Genomic DNA, 16,044 nt, shown 5'->3' with positions numbered 1-16,044 from the left:
GATGGACATGGTCAGAAACAATGCTCAGGTAGGCCGTGGCATTTAAACGATGCCCAATTGGCACTAAGGGGCCTAAAGAGTGCCAAGAAAACCATTACACCACCACCACCAGCCTGCACAGTGGTAACAAGGCATGATGGATCCATGTTCTCATTCTGTTTACGCCAAATTCTGACTCTACCATCTGAATGTCTCAACTGAAATCGAGACTCATCAGACTAGGCAACTTTTTTCAAGTCTTCAACTGTCCAATTTTGGTGAGCTCTTACAAATTGTCGCCTCTTTTTCCTATGTGTAGTGGAGATGAGTGGTACCCGGTGGGGTCTTCTGCTGTTGTAGCCCATCCGCCTCAAGGTTGTGTGTGTTGTGGCTTCACAAATGCTTTGCTGAATACCTCGGTTGTAACGAGTGGTTATTTTAGTCAAAGTTGCTCTTCTATCAGCTTGAATCAGTCGGCCCATTCTCCTCTGACCTCGAGCATCAACAAGGCATTTTCTCCCACAGGACTGCCACATACTGGATGTTTTTCCCTTTTCACACCATTCTTTGTAAACCCTAGAAATGGTTGTGTGTGAAAATCCCAGTAACTGAGCAGATTGTGAAATATTCTAGAGCTGCTGTAAAGCCAAAACAATCTCTGTTACTTTACTTTCTATTATCACTGTAAAATTGCTTTAAAATCTATATTTTTAAAAGCACTATATAAAAGAAGGTGCCTTGACTTAATACATAATATAATATAATATATATGCACACACGCACATATTTTAACAACATGAAAATATTGAAAGTACATATTTTATGACATACATGGTCTCTGTGGTGGCCAGCCTTACTTCAAAGCCGTATATGTAATGCAAATAGGCCTGTAATAGACTGATATTTCTTTAAGACCTTTGTGTGGGATGTCATAATTCACAGAAGACAAGAGGAAGTTGATACCAGATTATAGTGCAGATGACGCATCACAAGCCACGACCAAACCCTCATGCAGTTCTTTCTATTTTTTCTTTTTTTACTTGGCTAATAACAGGCAAGCATGGCGGGAGTTAACCAATGACTGGAGATGCATAGCTGTATAGTGACATTCAAACAAATTGTTAATGCATAGAGAACTGCTGACAGCATGAAAGAATATTGAATATATGCTAAATTGAACCTCAAAATCAGTTACTACTTGTTTTAGTATGTTTGGAGAATATTGCAAAATTATGTTTGCAAAATGGTTAAATTGATTGTTCCCTTAACATTTAAAGTTGAGAGAACATTCAGGAATAATATTTTCATTACTTAATGGGAACATTAGCAGAATGACTTTAGAACATATTTTTGTTTGCTGGGTGTCATCATAGATTATTTGTGATTGAAATGTAATTGCCCCCCAGGCCCAGACACTCTATTGAAACAGATACTATACAAATGAATGTGTGACCAGAAAAAATGTGGCTTGAAATCTAGAGTCTATCCTTATTGCATTTCGTCAGATGGCACAAGAAGTGTGAGTGTTATATGAAGGGTGACAAGGGAAGTGCCGCAGTCACGCAGTTTGACAACTCAAGATACAGGAATAGAGACTTTCACAATGGCCACATACGCAAAGGAAAAAATGATCTACATTTCAGTCGCGTTTTGGCTCATTTTAGGTGAGAATAAATGTTGTGCTGTCTTTGTTTCTAATGGATCCTGTTTATCATTTTGGAATAACAGATTTTATGCTCAGCTGTTCATGATGCTTTTAATGTGTTTTATATGAATAGGAAACAAATTAATGAGCTAATTATTGTTTATCCTGGATTTTATAATGGTTTGTGTGTTTGTTTTAGGGGTTGAATGCTTTAGTTGGTTAAATTATATCATAACTATTAAGACTGGAGGATCTGTCACCATCCCATGTCATTATGATGAGAAAAACCCACCGCAGAAGAAATACTGGCACTCAGAAATTGATAAATCTTATATATACACAAACACAACAGAGGAGAATCTGTCAGTAATTGATCATCCTGATCAGAGTCTCTTTACTGTGACTATGAGAAACCTGCAGCATGAAGACACTGGACGCTATTGTTGTATAGTGGAGACTGATGGACAGGAGAGTGTTAGATATGATCTTTATGTCGCTGTTCAGTCTGGTATGAGATTTTTATAATGATTTTAATCACATTCTAATGAATAATTCTCAGACTTCACACACATGTATTTTATAATCATTTGTGTTTGTGATCAGATGACTTGTGTCTGTGTGTTCAGCTCCTGGTGTGTCTGTGATGAACAGCAGTGTATCTGGACATGAAGGTGATGATGTCAGTGTCCAGTGTTTCTACACTTCTGGATATCAGGATAAACGCAAACAGTGGTGCAGATATAAAGATCAGAGCTGTTATAAAGTGGGGAGGACTAACACATCCCAGAATTCATCAGTCCAGATCAGTGATGATGGGAGAAGCTCCTTCACTGTGTTGATGACTGGACTGAGACTCAGTGATTCTGGATGGTTCTTCTGCTCTGCTGGACAGGCACTGAATCCTGTTCAACTCACTGTAACCGAGGCAGAATCTGGTAGGCTTCAATTCTTTCTCAATGAAATATTTTGCTTAAAAATGAAAATATTAAAAATAAAACACAACTAAAATTTCTTTGCTTTCTACTTTTGACAGTAATCGGAGGCACAGACAATCCGAGAGACTTGTTAGTATTCAAATGGTTCTCATTCAAATGAATAATCTTCCTAGAGTTATTCTATATTTTGATGTTTTGTCATCAATTTCTCCAATTTATTTGTCTCCTGTAAATGAAATAAAGCTTTAAATTCTATGCTGAAGTGCATTAACAAAGTTTAATAAAGATCTGATGAAAGTTTTAATTCAGATACACCTTATCTGAATTATTTTGAATCTGTCCATTCAAAAAGGTCAGAAGAAAAGGTGTGTAAGTCACCTGAATAAACAACGCATTCTCACCCCAAGGCGTCACCTTTGACCATGCTTCAATATTTGACGTTTTAGGCGCCCTTTAGCATCACTTACATGACGCGATCCTACGGCGTCATCTAACTGACGCTAAAGGAAAGCGTCAGTTAGAGGACGAGGTTAGGTTTAGGTGTGGGGTGGGGGTAGGGTACCCGCGATCCTAGGGCGTCATCTAACTGACGCTAAAGGGCGCCTAAAGCGTCAGATATTGAAGCATGTCCAAATGCAGTTAAGTTAAGTGACGCCTTGGGGGTGAGAATGGGCGAATGGGCTGGAATAAAAGCACCAGACACTTTCAGGTGACTTAATCACACACCTTTTCTTGTGAGCTTTTTGAATGGACAGATTTAAACGTGTTTTCTTATTTCCCACAGAGTTCTTCTGAGTGTGTGGCTTCCAGCTGCACTTCTGCTGCTGTTGATTCTGCTCGCTGTTTTCACCTGGAGATGGAGTCAGTTTGACCTGCACTCCTTTCTTAATTCTTTTTAAAGTTCATTTCATGCTATGTTATCATTTATTTCAACGGTACATATACATCAATTACGTTAATGTCATATTATTGTTCCCCATTTTTAAACTAAAGAGCAAGATAAACATCAAAACAGAGAGAAAAACGACAGCAGAACCGTTGACGCAGTAAGTCCTTTAAATTCTGGGTTATGAAAATGTTATATACTGTATGTGTCACACCATCAAAGTTTTCGGTCACCGTTTCTCCTTGCCTTGTTTGTCATCTTGGTCACTGATTTGATTTCATCATTAAAGGATAATTCCAGTATTTAACACCTTGAGTCTATTTTGTAGTTTGTTTTGAATGAAATAGAGTGGTGGACTTAGAAATTTTGACAATGGGTCCGATCTCGAGTTTTTGACTTTTTTAGAATTGTTTGTGCAGCTTTAGACTGGCTGTCTATGGGCATGCACAAACATGTCCATAAAACAACCCTTAAAGGGATAGTTCACTTTGAAATTAATTTTTGATATGTTTTAGCTTACCTCAAGGGCATCCAAGATGTAGGTGTCTTTGTTTCCACAGTATTTTCAATTTTGACATTTTTTAGTCAAACCGTTGTTGTCTATCAGTCATACACTGGAGGCTAAGGGGGTCCACCTCAAAGAGCATGCACAGAGAAGTCAAAATTAAACATGATTTAATGACTCATAAATGTAAGTACACATTGATGGCCTAAGACACGAAACGACCCAAGTCCACCACTCTATTTCATTCAAAACAAACTACAAAATAGACTCAAGGTGTTAAATACCGGAATTATCCTTTATTCTTCGTTGTGTGTTTAGCCTCTCCCTCAGAATCCGTGACAGAATGATAGTAGCTATCTGTGTATTGATACAGTTTCCTCAATTACATTGGCTAAGTTTTAGTCCTACCATTATGTTTTTATGGGAAACCACAACACGCATGTCTGCAAAATGTTGTAACTTGCTCAAAACATTCAATTCATTCTTATGGCGCCACTTTGTGGGCCAAACGCGGAAGGGAGTTAGCATTTGAGCACTTCCGGTTCCCTCGCTCTAAATTCAATGTTTTTTTAATGGGATTTTGCTAAATCGCCTGAAATAAGGTCTGTGGTGAACAAAGCCACTAAATATTTTCACGTTTTGATCTATGACATAGAACACACAGTTATAACATGCTTGTTGTTTTTTTTTTTTTTTTTAAACTTTATTGTTTCTGCTTGTGTTTTTTTTTTTTTGTTTTTTTTTTTTAACTTTATATAGGCTTCAAAATGTATAGGTACATTGTGGATTAATATCCCAGCTAACAAGGAACGTTCTCAGAACTGTGGCTCACATTCTGGCAAGATTCTCTCAAAGTCATGAACAAACATTCTCACAATACTGTTAATAGAACATTCATTCAGATTCCTCAAAATGTAAGCACAAAAACATTATTTATACATCGTTCATTGAAAGTTTTATTTTTAAAACAGTCCTTAAATGGTGATTTGTTTTCAATCATTCAAAATTAACGTTCCAATAATGTACATAATGACAATATGCAATGTCCCCTAAAAGACTTACTAAACTGGATGTTTTGAACGTTTAGAAAACCTTCAGAAATAACATTTTATAACTTAATGTGTAAAGTTGAATTATAGAATTGCCAAAGTCTTTGTTTCCGTCTTCTGGTTTACACAGGTTAATCTCCAGACCAATCAAAAACATTTTAAAGCGTGTTAGTTTTTTTTTTTCCAAGCTAACTTCTCGAGATCATACATTGGGTTAACCATTTTTTGATGCATCTTTTTCCTTGTAAAATGCAGATCTACTGTGAACCTCAAGAACCTGTGATATACAGCACTATAAATGATGAATTCTCACATGTATGTAAACCACACACACCACACCATTAACACAATGGCTCAGAAATCTGACACATTAAGAGTAAGATTTCAAAATGATGTGTAATTACGATCCCTTTCTCCACAGGATGCCAACAAAAACATAACCTACTCTACTATTTGTGATGTTCCTGGGAGTGAAGCAGTAAGTTTTACAGAAATATATTATTTAATGTGTTTATTGTACTGCTGGCAGTATATTGAGAAAAAGATCTCGCACTTCCAGAAGCCTCCAGCAGGAGGAGGGATATACAGCACTGTGGCTCCACACTAACAGCAACTCGCTCTGCTGGACAGGAACTGAACCCTGGTCAACTCACAGTCACATTCATATTACAGCTTTTCTCAATTGCTTTGGCTAAATGCTCAAATTGTTGTGGAAGAGCAATAAGAGGAATGTGTGGTATAGTGTAAAAATGCAACTATGAATTTTCAGTTTACATAAATTATATAACACATAAATACAAAAATAGATGTACTGTATAAATACAAAGGTTAATTGTCTTAACCTTTTGATTGTTAATTGGTTAATTTGTTAATGTATTGATTTTAACTACTGTCTGAATCTGTACAGTTTATTTTTTATTTTTTATTTTTTTTTACAATTGCTAACAATCGTTTACCAATACTTGAGAAGGGTAGTTCACTTTAAAATGAAAATTAGCCCATGATTTACTCACCCTCAAGCCATCCTGGGTGTATATGACACTCTTTTATATTAAAAAGAGTTATATTATAGAGTTATATTAAAAAAAAACACTCTGACTCTTCCAAGCTTTATAATGGCAGTTTGCAACCATCAGTTTTGGAGCTTAAAAAAGTGCATCCATCCATCATAAACAAACTCCACAAGGCTCCAGGTGTTAATAAAGGCCTTTTGAGGCAAGGCGATGAGTTTGTGTAAAAAAAATAATTCATATTTAACGTTACAGAGTAAAGTTCTAGCTTCTGGCCAAACGAATATACAGAGTGTACTTGCGTCTAAAGCGTAACTTATGCAACTTATGGCGTCAAAAGTAGCGTAGTGCTTCATGACAGTACGTCTCATATACTCGCATAAGTTACACTTTACACTTAAGTCAAATCCATGTTTGTTTGAGGAGTTATTTTACTTTATAAAGTTTTAATGGATATTTTTCTCACACGAACACATCGCTTCGCTTCAGAAGGCCTTTATTAACCCGCCAGAGCCGTGTGGAGCACTGTTATCATGGATGAATGCACTTTGATGGACTTCAAAGTTTGGAAGAGCCAGGACATTTTTAATATAACTCAGATTGTATTCATCTCATATAAACATAGGATGGCTAGTAAATCATGGGGTAATTTTCAGTTCATTGCATTTTGATGTTCACGTCATGTATTTGTACTCAATATGTAATGACGTGTAGATACAGATTTTGGAAAAATACAATTTTTTATATTGAAATAAATGATAAACTCTGTCTTTGTAATATCTTTTTCAGGCTTGATTCTAATCATAATGTAATATGATTGATTTATTATTATTTTCAAAACAAAAAATGCTTAACTTTGACTAAAAGTAATTTTTATTGTTATAATTGTGATTGTATAATATTTAGATATGAATCCAACTGGAAAAACTTTCAGTCAGTCAAATAACAAGAAACTTGGTGAAATGTCCGCGGGCTTTAAGAGATGTATAGTTTTTAAATTGTTCACTGCTAACGTTATATGCGCTTATACCATAAGCAAGATAGTTGACAATGCCCAAGTATGAGGATGAGAAAGCAATTCGGGATCAGCACTCCAACTCACTGCAGTCAGCTGAGCTCATATATGGAGCTATGTTCTGAATGGATAATTTCTCCAAAAAACGGTAACTTACCTGCCATATTTATCGAGTTAATTGCGGTATCACCTGCTGTTAGCATCCCATTGACTCCCATTCATTTTGGCGTCACTTTGACTGCGAATAACTTTACATCTGAGGCGTCCAAAGACTCCATTTATCCATTATTTATTTCTAAAGAAACACAACAATGTATAAAAGGCTCCAGTTTGTATGTTACGTTATGGGCCCGTAGAAGCCGTTCTTGTAAAAATAGGCTAAAAATTGCGTCATAACCACTCGACTGTCCGTCGCACAGTAGAGAAGTTACCGTATAGACAGGAGGAGAAGCTCGCACAGCCTCGCAGGCAATCGTTTACTGTCTAAAGTCAGTACATGGCATAAATAAAAGTAAAATGACAAAATAATTAATCAGAATACTTACCAATAGTTGTTCCTGGGCGCGATTCGCCGTTTCTGTGCTCGATTAAAATTTGATACTAGACGATTTACAACTGTCAGTCAGTTTGCTCACGTGACATCTACGTCATCAAGCTCAGTTTGAGCCTGCGCAGAACGCTTGGCTATCAGGAAGTGAGTGCCCATGTTGAGCTTCAACTCTCTCCCTTGAAATCAACGGGGTCGCTGTGTACATTTCTTTTACTGTCTATCTTTGTGTGAGATTGTTCCTGTAAGGTCCCTTTTCCTTCGCCTTATCTTTTTGCATTTTTCCCTTTTTTTCTCGTATTCTTAGATCCGTCTCTGCACTGTAAAAAATTTGGAGTAGGATTTACTTGAAAAAACCTTGCTAAACGATCTCACTCAGAAAATGCTAGTAAATTTACAAAGATTTGCCAAGTAAAAACCTAAACATATTTATCAGTAGCTTTAATTAGAAATCTTTAAGTTAAATTTACTTGGAATGTGGAATTAAGTAAACTTTACAAAAAATAAGTAATTTTAACTCGGCTTGTAAAAGGTTGATTAATACCGATTTCCTTTGCCTTTGTATTACACTTCACTAAAACAATTATCTTGAATTTTATTAGTCATTTATAGTATGTTCTTTACTTAGATCATCTAAGTAATTTATATATACATCATGTCAGACTTTAAGCCTTATGTGAATGCAAACACCTCAATACTTGGTAGACAATACACAATGGTGCATTTGATGGATCGTTTGAATGTGTTTGAATGTGTCGTTTTAAGCAAAAAAATTACTCGAAATGTCACAAAATGGCAATTTACTAATACTGAAAACAAAAATCAATGATAAAACAGTGTAAATACAGCTGGAAACCAGTGAAAAATTAACCTCATTAATTATTCAAGGTCCAGTGCATGATGGGAACCCCAGTATCAGAAAAGTTGAGTAATTTTTACTTAATTTTATTGACTTGATATTACACTTTTTTTTTATACTCGCTTGAAATAAGTACTGATATGGAATTTTTTAAATTCTTGCCTGAACTAACTTTTTCAAGTAAATTACATTGGGTTTTTTCACTAGTATTTACTTAACCAAAAAATAATTTTTTACAGTGTGTCCTGCCAAAATAATAAATGCGCGAAATTAATAAATGCACGAAAATTAAAGAGCTCTGGAGTGTTTAGTCGCATCTCTGTGAGGTTCTAAAGGCGTTGCCACTGGTAACCGATAGCGTCTCCTACCATCATGGCCGACCGGCTCAGACCCCGCCCAAATCGGCTTGTGACGCCTCATTCTCAAGCATTGTTCCACCACGCACATTACCTTTTTAAGGTGACAATCTGTTACCCATTTGAAGATTTAATCTGTCTTGAAGATTGTTGTATTGTATTGTATCTTCTGATATATATATATATATATATATATATATATATATATATATAATATTTTGCCTGGAGCCCCCACTGAGTGTTTGTTCGCCTCTGTGTGCACTATATTGAAGGCTCTGTGAAACAGCTTTTCCTGTTTTTAAATGACATACTCCTTCCTACCAACTACACAACGTTCTGCCACATATGCCTATGAAAGACTACAGAGCCATTTAAGGAAGTGCAGCAGTCACTACAAACACAGTTTGACAACTCAAGATACAGGAAGAGAAACTTAAACGATGGCCACATTCGCAAAGGAAAAAATGATCTACATTTCAGTCGCGTTTTGGCTCATTTTAGGTGAGAATTAAATGTTGTGCTGTCTTTGTTTATAATGGATCCTGTTTATCATTTTGCAATAACTGATTTTATGCTCAGCTGTTCATGATGCTTGCAATGTGTTTTATGTGAAGATAGAACAAATTAATGAGTGAATTATTGTTAATCCTGAAAATAAAATAAAAAACTGTTTGTGTGTGTTGTTTGTTTAGGGGTTGAATGCGGGTCAAATCATATCGTAACTATTAAGACTGGAGGATCTGTCACCATCCCATGTCATTATGATGAGAAAAACCCACCACAGAAGAAATACTGGTACTCAGATATTGATCAATCTAATATATACACAAACACAACAGAGAAAAATGTGTCAGTAACTGATCATCCTGATCAGAGTCTCTTTACTGTGACTATGAGAAACCTGCAGCACTCGACACATAATGGGGATTATTTCTGTGCTGTGGAGACTGATGGAAAACTGACTGTCACATATGAGCTTCATCTCAAGGTTCAGTCTGGTATGAGATTTTGTAATTATATTAATCACATTATAATGTCAAATTCTCTGACTTCACACACACAGTACTGTATGTATTTAATAATCTCAAACGACTCTGTGTTCAGCTCCTGGTGTGTCTGTGATGAGCAGCAGTGTATCTGGACATGAAGGTGATGATGTCAGTGTCCAGTGTTTCTACACTTCTGGATATCAGGATAAACTCAAACAGTGGTGCAGAATCAGATATAAAGATCAGAGCTGTTACACAGTGGGGAGGAATGACACATCCCAGAATTCATCAGTCCAGATCAGTGATGATGGGAGAAGCTCCTTCACTGTGTTGATGACTGGACTGAGACTCAGTGATTCTGGATGGTACTTCTGCTCTGCTGGAGAGGCACTGAATCCTGTTCAACTCACTGTAACCGAGGCAGAGTCAGGTACAATTTTTAATTAATAAATATGTTTCTACTATATTTTAAATAAAATCAACTAAAATTGCTGTGCTTTCTACTTTTGACAGTAAACAAGACCAGAGACAATGCGAGAGACACGTTAGTATTGAAATGTTTCTCATTAAAATCTTCATAGAACTATTCTATATTTGGCGGTTTTGTCAATGCTTTATTTCCTCAATTTCTTTGTTTGTATTGCTTACGCAATCATTTCCTCATTTTCCTAGTGATTTTTCTTTCTTTTTTTCTATCTTTGCAGAAGAGAAACTGGAAACAAGAATAGCAATGAAGATGAAGGCATTAAAGAAAAAAAGTAATACATCTGTATTTTTAAAAAAACAAAAATAAGCTTAAACTGATTCTAAGACTATTAGCCTGAAATGCACTAAAGTTTAATGGCCTGGAGGATATTTAGTTGATGGTTTACAGATGGTTTGTTTTCTGGTGCTTTCATTCAGCTGAATTAGATCCAGAACTCTCTCTGAGCTTTTTGAATGGACAGATTTAAACGTGTTTTCTCATTTCCCACAGAGTTCGTCTGAGTGTGTGGCTTCCAGTTTCAGCTGCTCTTCTGCTGCTGTTGATTCTGCTCGCTGTTTTCACCTGGAGACGGACACACAGTCAGTTTGACCTGCACTCCTTTCTTAATTTTTTTTAAAGTTCATTTCATGCCATGTTATCATTTATTTCAAAAGTAAATATACATAAATGATGTTAATGTCATATTATTGTTCCCCATTTTTAAAATAAAGAGCAAGATAAACATCAGAACAGAGAGAGAAACGACAGCAGAACCATTGACACAGTAAGTCCTTTAATTTACGAGCATTTATGAAAAATATTCATATGACAATATCAGTGTATACAGTTTTTTTTTGCGTTTTTATGCTGTTCACACACTTCTTTCTATACTATGTCATTTTTGTCTAGCTGGGTGCTATGTGTATCACACTGAGCTGAATACAGATAGTAAACAGTAGTCACACGTTTACTGGAGAAAAAAAGTTTTGAACATTCTTCGGCTAATGTTCTGGCAAAGTTCACTCAAAGTTATAAACAAACATTCTTACATTATGTTAATAGAATGTTAATATTCTTTAATAATGTTCTCAACACTTTTACTCAAAAATGTTATTTATACACCATTCATTGAATTAATTCAAATGTTCTAATGTTCCCATAATGGACCCTATTCATATTTCCGTTATCTCACAAGCAGAAGTGTTCATGGGAGATGACAGCAAATATAACTTTTCAAAAGAAGAACTTGAAACTTTTTAAAACTTAATATGATGGTACAAATATGTGTAATATATATTAAAAAAAAGAAATTATTATTCTGTTTTATGAATTAACTCCGACTCCCCCGCCATTTCTAGTCGTGCACAAGGACTTGTCACCCTGGGTCACATGACCATAAACCACTGACCATACTTCCTTGAAGTGATCATCACAACAGTTCGCTACCCTTTGCTAACAGACTTGTGGAAGGGCCCTTCATGAAGGGATTCAGTTGTTCACTTTCGTTTGGGATCTTCATCATCTTCGAAGAATATTGTTTATGTTAACATATAAAATACACATATAAAATAGCAGTTTGGACTTCATACAGCATGTGGAATAGAATTCACCCTAAATGAATCTGCAGCGGTCAGGTGCTGAATAGGAGCTCTCAGACAATGGGCTCACGGCGGTATTTCCGGTGAAGGATTAAGGATGCTCGATAACTTCCGCCAATCGTAGAGTCCAATGCAATACCGAGAATTTATATTGAATTTTATACTCCATGGTTATACTAATGAAACGTTAGTCACAAAAACAGATAAAACAGACACCCCTCGTTGTGTTTATGCTTCTTTTTAAAATTATATTAAATAAACATAACTATATATAAAATTACATCTAAACGTATGTACGTTTCGTTTCAAAGACGGGAGGACAGTAAATATTGAAGACTCATAATCCCGTTTTCTCAACGGGACACAACCGGAAATGGACGAGCATCCTTACGTCAAATGCGGAACTTATGCGTGCATATAGCCCATTTACAAGTAATAGCTCTACCAGTATGTGAACTCTTTTTATAAGTTTAAATCATGTGGTAATTACGACATGGTGTGAACGCACCTATTTATTTTCGTTCACGTAAAATGAAAATTCATTTACATGTCTTCTTTACACATTTCTTACATGTGAAGTTCTTGAACAGAAAAGGACAGCTCCATATGCTTCCATCTTCGCTGTTTGATTGGGAACACATTGCTGTCCTTATTGGACGGGAATGTCCATATAGAGCGGGGCATCAGTTTAATGTCAGGAATTTGTCATGAATTTCTAGCGCCGTATGCCTCATAATCAATACATTAGGTTAGCCATGGATTAAGTCACGTGTTGAATTCTTGATATTTCTTTTTCCTTGTTTTCTGTGTGTTTGTGTTTGATGCAGATCTACTCTAAACCTGAAGAAGATCCTGTGATATACAACACTATAGATGATGAACGCCCAGGAGTAAGTAAACATATACCTCTACACAATAGCTCAGAAACATGACATTTTAAGAGTAAGTTTTCATGAATATATATATATTTTTAATGACAATCCCTTTCTCCACAGGATCCCAACAAGGACGTAACCTACAGTGTTATTGATGCTCCTGGGAGTGAAGCAGTAAGTTTTACAGAAATATATTATTTAATGTATCTATTATACTGCTGGCAGTTTATTGAAAATGATCTCGCATTTCCAGAAGCCTCCAGCAGGAGGAACTATATACAGCACTGTGGCTCCACACTAACAGCAACAGTGAGGATTACACAGGAACAGAAGAGACTATTTTGCCCTATTTTTGGACTATTTAGATTATTTTTGTAGTTTTTTAGGCTTGCTTTACATGAACATCTAACAGATCCACAGATACAAATGCATTAAAGTTAACTTTATGTTTGCTTGATCCCCCTCCTTCCCCCATTTTTCAAAAGGACCCTAGTATGAACAGCGTTATACGGACTGTTAATGAATTAGAGTATTAGTATTTATATTTTGTAGTTATATATTTGTGTCCGTTTCATTTCTCCACTTTGTTTATTGTACAGTATTCTGTTTCTATTTCCACTTGAATTTTTACAAACATGCACATTTTTTAAATTAAAATAAATAAAGTACTTTGTAGTTCAAAAAATCAGTTTACTCCTTTCCTCTGTTTTAATTTTCATTTCACGAGTTCACACTTACATATAATTTTGAGTGAGTAAGATTCAATGCGTATTTGGCGTGCTGTCCGGAGGGAGGGCTCCGTGCTCGGAATTCTGCCCGAACCCAGAGTACTCCCCCCGTATGTAAGTGATTTTTTAGAAAGAGGAGTGTGCAGGACTAGGAGTGTGGAGAAGGGGTGGAGGAGGGATGCTGCAAGCCGCCAATGGATCGAGGTAAGACTGCTGAGTCTATATATACCCTCTTATCATTGGTTGCTGATTGCTGATTGCCGTCCACTCGTGTTAATTATCTGAACGTGCTCCTCCCGAACTTAGTTATTAACAAAACTTCATTTAATTTTAATTTTTTAACCCCATGAGTAAAAGCTTATAAATCACACTAAATTATGTCTTTTGAATATGTAAAAATGCAGAAAGTTTTATTAGATGTGGATCGTTTTGGGTAAGGGGACAGAAATTATTAAATTATTATTAGGGGTATAAAAATTATTATGTCGAAACTCCCGATAAAACATGGAAACTCGTGTGTGTTTTCGTTTTTGTTTAATCTACAGCAAGAGGACCAAGTCCCCACTAAGATAGAAAATTGTATACAATATTGACATTGATAATGCAAAAATTTTCTGTGATGAGTTAAGTTATTGTTAAAGGAGTTAAAGGCCTCTGTCGGAGTGACCTCTGTCCTTCTCTCTTCTCTGTGTCTTCTGGTTGCTGTTCGAGTGTGAACTCACATCAGCATCATCAAGACACAGGCCTCAACACATTAAGACGTGTGTTACTTCCTCAACCAACTGAGTCAAACTAACATTTCAAGTTCATCATCATCAAATTAATTGCAACTTTAACACCATTGACTCACAGAAGCATCAAGTCTTTATCCTGAGACTGCATCCAGACGCTTGTTCAACTGACCGTCTCCACCGTAGACATAATATGCAAATATTATGGGACGCACGCTAGCCAGAGGGGATTTAAAGTTTGGCTGAGAGACCCAAGTTTGGTTTGAAGAAGAAAAACAACAACTCAATATTCTCTCCCAATTCTTGATTTCTGCTCAACACTTTCGGCTGGTCTTGCGGCTGTCAGAGCAGAAACGAAAGCTATACTGCTCTCTGTGTGTTTTTCTGTTTTCTCCAGTCATGTTCATATGTAAATTTCGTGAGCTTATTTCATCCTTTAGATCGAAAGATCTGGAAAAGTCCACACATTTACCCGCCCGTAGACCCTCTCGAAGAAATCAGGACAGAAGTGGTTGAGAGTGGACAAAAGGTGTAAACGTGTGTGTGTCTCCCTCGTCTACTTGTGATCCTACCAAAACACGACCAAAGATGTGTGACCAAAACACATCTTAATACAGGTGTGAACAGGGCCAAAGATACTGAAACCTAACGTGTGTGTTTTTTGTTTTGTTGTCCTTTGGCTTCATGTTTTATTGTCCTGTCTTTTCTAATGTGTAGGGGAGAGCGGATATGTTAATTGTAATGCTTCATTTCTCTGCAGGAACAACACACAAATAATTGTTGAAGCTGGTGCATATTTGCTCATTTTATTCAGTTTTGTTACACAGACACATATACACACAAACAAATTATGTTAAAAGCTTGTTTTGGATGATAAACTTTCATTTTTATTTATTTATTTATTTATTTATTTTTATAAATGTCCTAACATATCCCCCAAGCGGATATCATAATGTTACATGGTGTTTCAACTTCCCGGACTATGCGTGTATTGTAATATTTCACTATAGTGTTTGAAACTAAGTAACACAGTTTTCTATAACAGCCATGTCATTTAGCTGACATTTGTAACTAGTTCTTGACACACAGTTTGAATGCACTGGCTAAAAAAAAAGACCGAGATGTAAAAAAATTCACTCTTGGTTGGTGCATATGATATATATTCAGGTTATACACTACTTTTTTTACGTTTGAATGGCCACACGTTACGTTTTTGTCTGCCCATATACTGTATCACACTGTGATGTCCATGTGGTGAACAGTGTAGTGGAGTTTCAGTCTCTGCTTGACTGTAAAGTGTTGCATCTTTACTTCCTCGTGTGTTTCTAACAGCCTCAGTGCAGATTCACACATTATTATTTGACTTGCTCAGAGGTTCATCACTCACTACAGGAACTAATGCAGCCACAACACATTTGAAACTTTAATACATTTTTAAAACATACCTGGGAATCATTTTAAGGAAATATGAAACACTGTGGAGGATTGGATATTTGAACTAATTTGCAGTAAAACTAGTCGATCACGAGTGGGTCAACAGGCAGGTCTATAGATAAACTCATCTTTCAGGCTTTTGACCGACCAGGTTGACAGTGACACTTCAGAGTGAGAAATCGAGGGTGTGGCGTCGTGAGAGCGTGAGAATGGGCTCAATTGCGTGAGTCTCACGCTGAACATGCGTGAGAGTTGGCAGCCCTTCATGTTGTTCAGTTATTTGTGAAGAAAGTGTTTTATTTTTGATTTTGAGTAAATGTTTTATATCAAATTAATCAAGAGAATCTGCTGATTTAGATTAACCTATACCAGTATATTTTAACAGGCTTTAACCAGTTTATAACTGCCATACATGTCTGTTATTTAAAGGGGTCATG

The 16,044-nt window shown here is 36.2% G+C and overlaps 2 protein-coding genes across 2 annotated transcripts; both read left to right on the top strand.

The window, feature by feature from the left end:
* The first annotated feature begins 688 nt into the window (after positions 1–688).
* On the top strand, positions 689–6,777 carry LOC120482084 (polymeric immunoglobulin receptor). Its single transcript, XM_089131514.1, has 9 exons — positions 689–1,643; positions 1,824–2,132; positions 2,251–2,559; positions 2,658–2,688; positions 3,344–3,420; positions 3,553–3,605; positions 5,255–5,314; positions 5,421–5,477; positions 5,559–6,777. The coding sequence occupies exons 1-9, from the start codon at positions 1,583–1,585 to the stop codon at positions 5,604–5,606; spliced, it is 1,005 nt and encodes a 334-aa protein (XP_088987640.1). The 5' UTR covers positions 689–1,582; the 3' UTR covers positions 5,607–6,777.
* Positions 6,778–9,128: 2,351 nt separating this feature from the next.
* Positions 9,129–13,211, top strand: LOC120482083 (polymeric immunoglobulin receptor). The gene is made up of 9 exons (XM_039676063.2): positions 9,129–9,287; positions 9,479–9,784; positions 9,891–10,205; positions 10,289–10,319; positions 10,752–10,840; positions 10,973–11,025; positions 12,667–12,729; positions 12,835–12,888; positions 12,968–13,211. The coding sequence occupies exons 1-9, from the start codon at positions 9,227–9,229 to the stop codon at positions 13,013–13,015; spliced, it is 1,020 nt and encodes a 339-aa protein (XP_039531997.2). The 5' UTR covers positions 9,129–9,226; the 3' UTR covers positions 13,016–13,211.
* Positions 13,212–16,044: the final 2,833 nt, after the last annotated feature.

The sequence above is a fragment of the Pimephales promelas genome, chromosome 5 (genome assembly GCF_988280905.1).
Source record: "Pimephales promelas chromosome 5, fPimPro1.hap1.1, whole genome shotgun sequence".
Lineage (NCBI taxonomy): Eukaryota > Metazoa > Chordata > Actinopteri > Cypriniformes > Leuciscidae > Pimephales > Pimephales promelas.
The sequence above is the reverse complement of the archived record's forward strand: the minus strand, read 5'-3'. Positions and strand labels throughout refer to the sequence as shown.

Excerpts from the sequence above, each read along its gene's own strand:
- LOC120482084 (XM_089131514.1), top strand. The coding sequence starts at position 1,583 with ATGGCCACATACGCAAAGGAAAAAATGATCTACATTTCAGTCGCGTTT. Across the intron at positions 2,560-2,657 it reads TGTAACCGAGGCAGAATCTG|TAATCGGAGGCACAGACAAT; the intron begins GTAGGCTTCAAT and ends TACTTTTGACAG. Across the intron at positions 3,606-5,254 it reads ACAGCAGAACCGTTGACGCA|ATCTACTGTGAACCTCAAGA; the intron begins GTAAGTCCTTTA and ends TGTAAAATGCAG.
- LOC120482083 (XM_039676063.2), top strand. The coding sequence starts at position 9,227 with ATGGCCACATTCGCAAAGGAAAAAATGATCTACATTTCAGTCGCGTTT. Across the intron at positions 9,785-9,890 it reads TCATCTCAAGGTTCAGTCTG|CTCCTGGTGTGTCTGTGATG; the intron begins GTATGAGATTTT and ends CTCTGTGTTCAG. Across the intron at positions 10,206-10,288 it reads TGTAACCGAGGCAGAGTCAG|TAAACAAGACCAGAGACAAT; the intron begins GTACAATTTTTA and ends TACTTTTGACAG.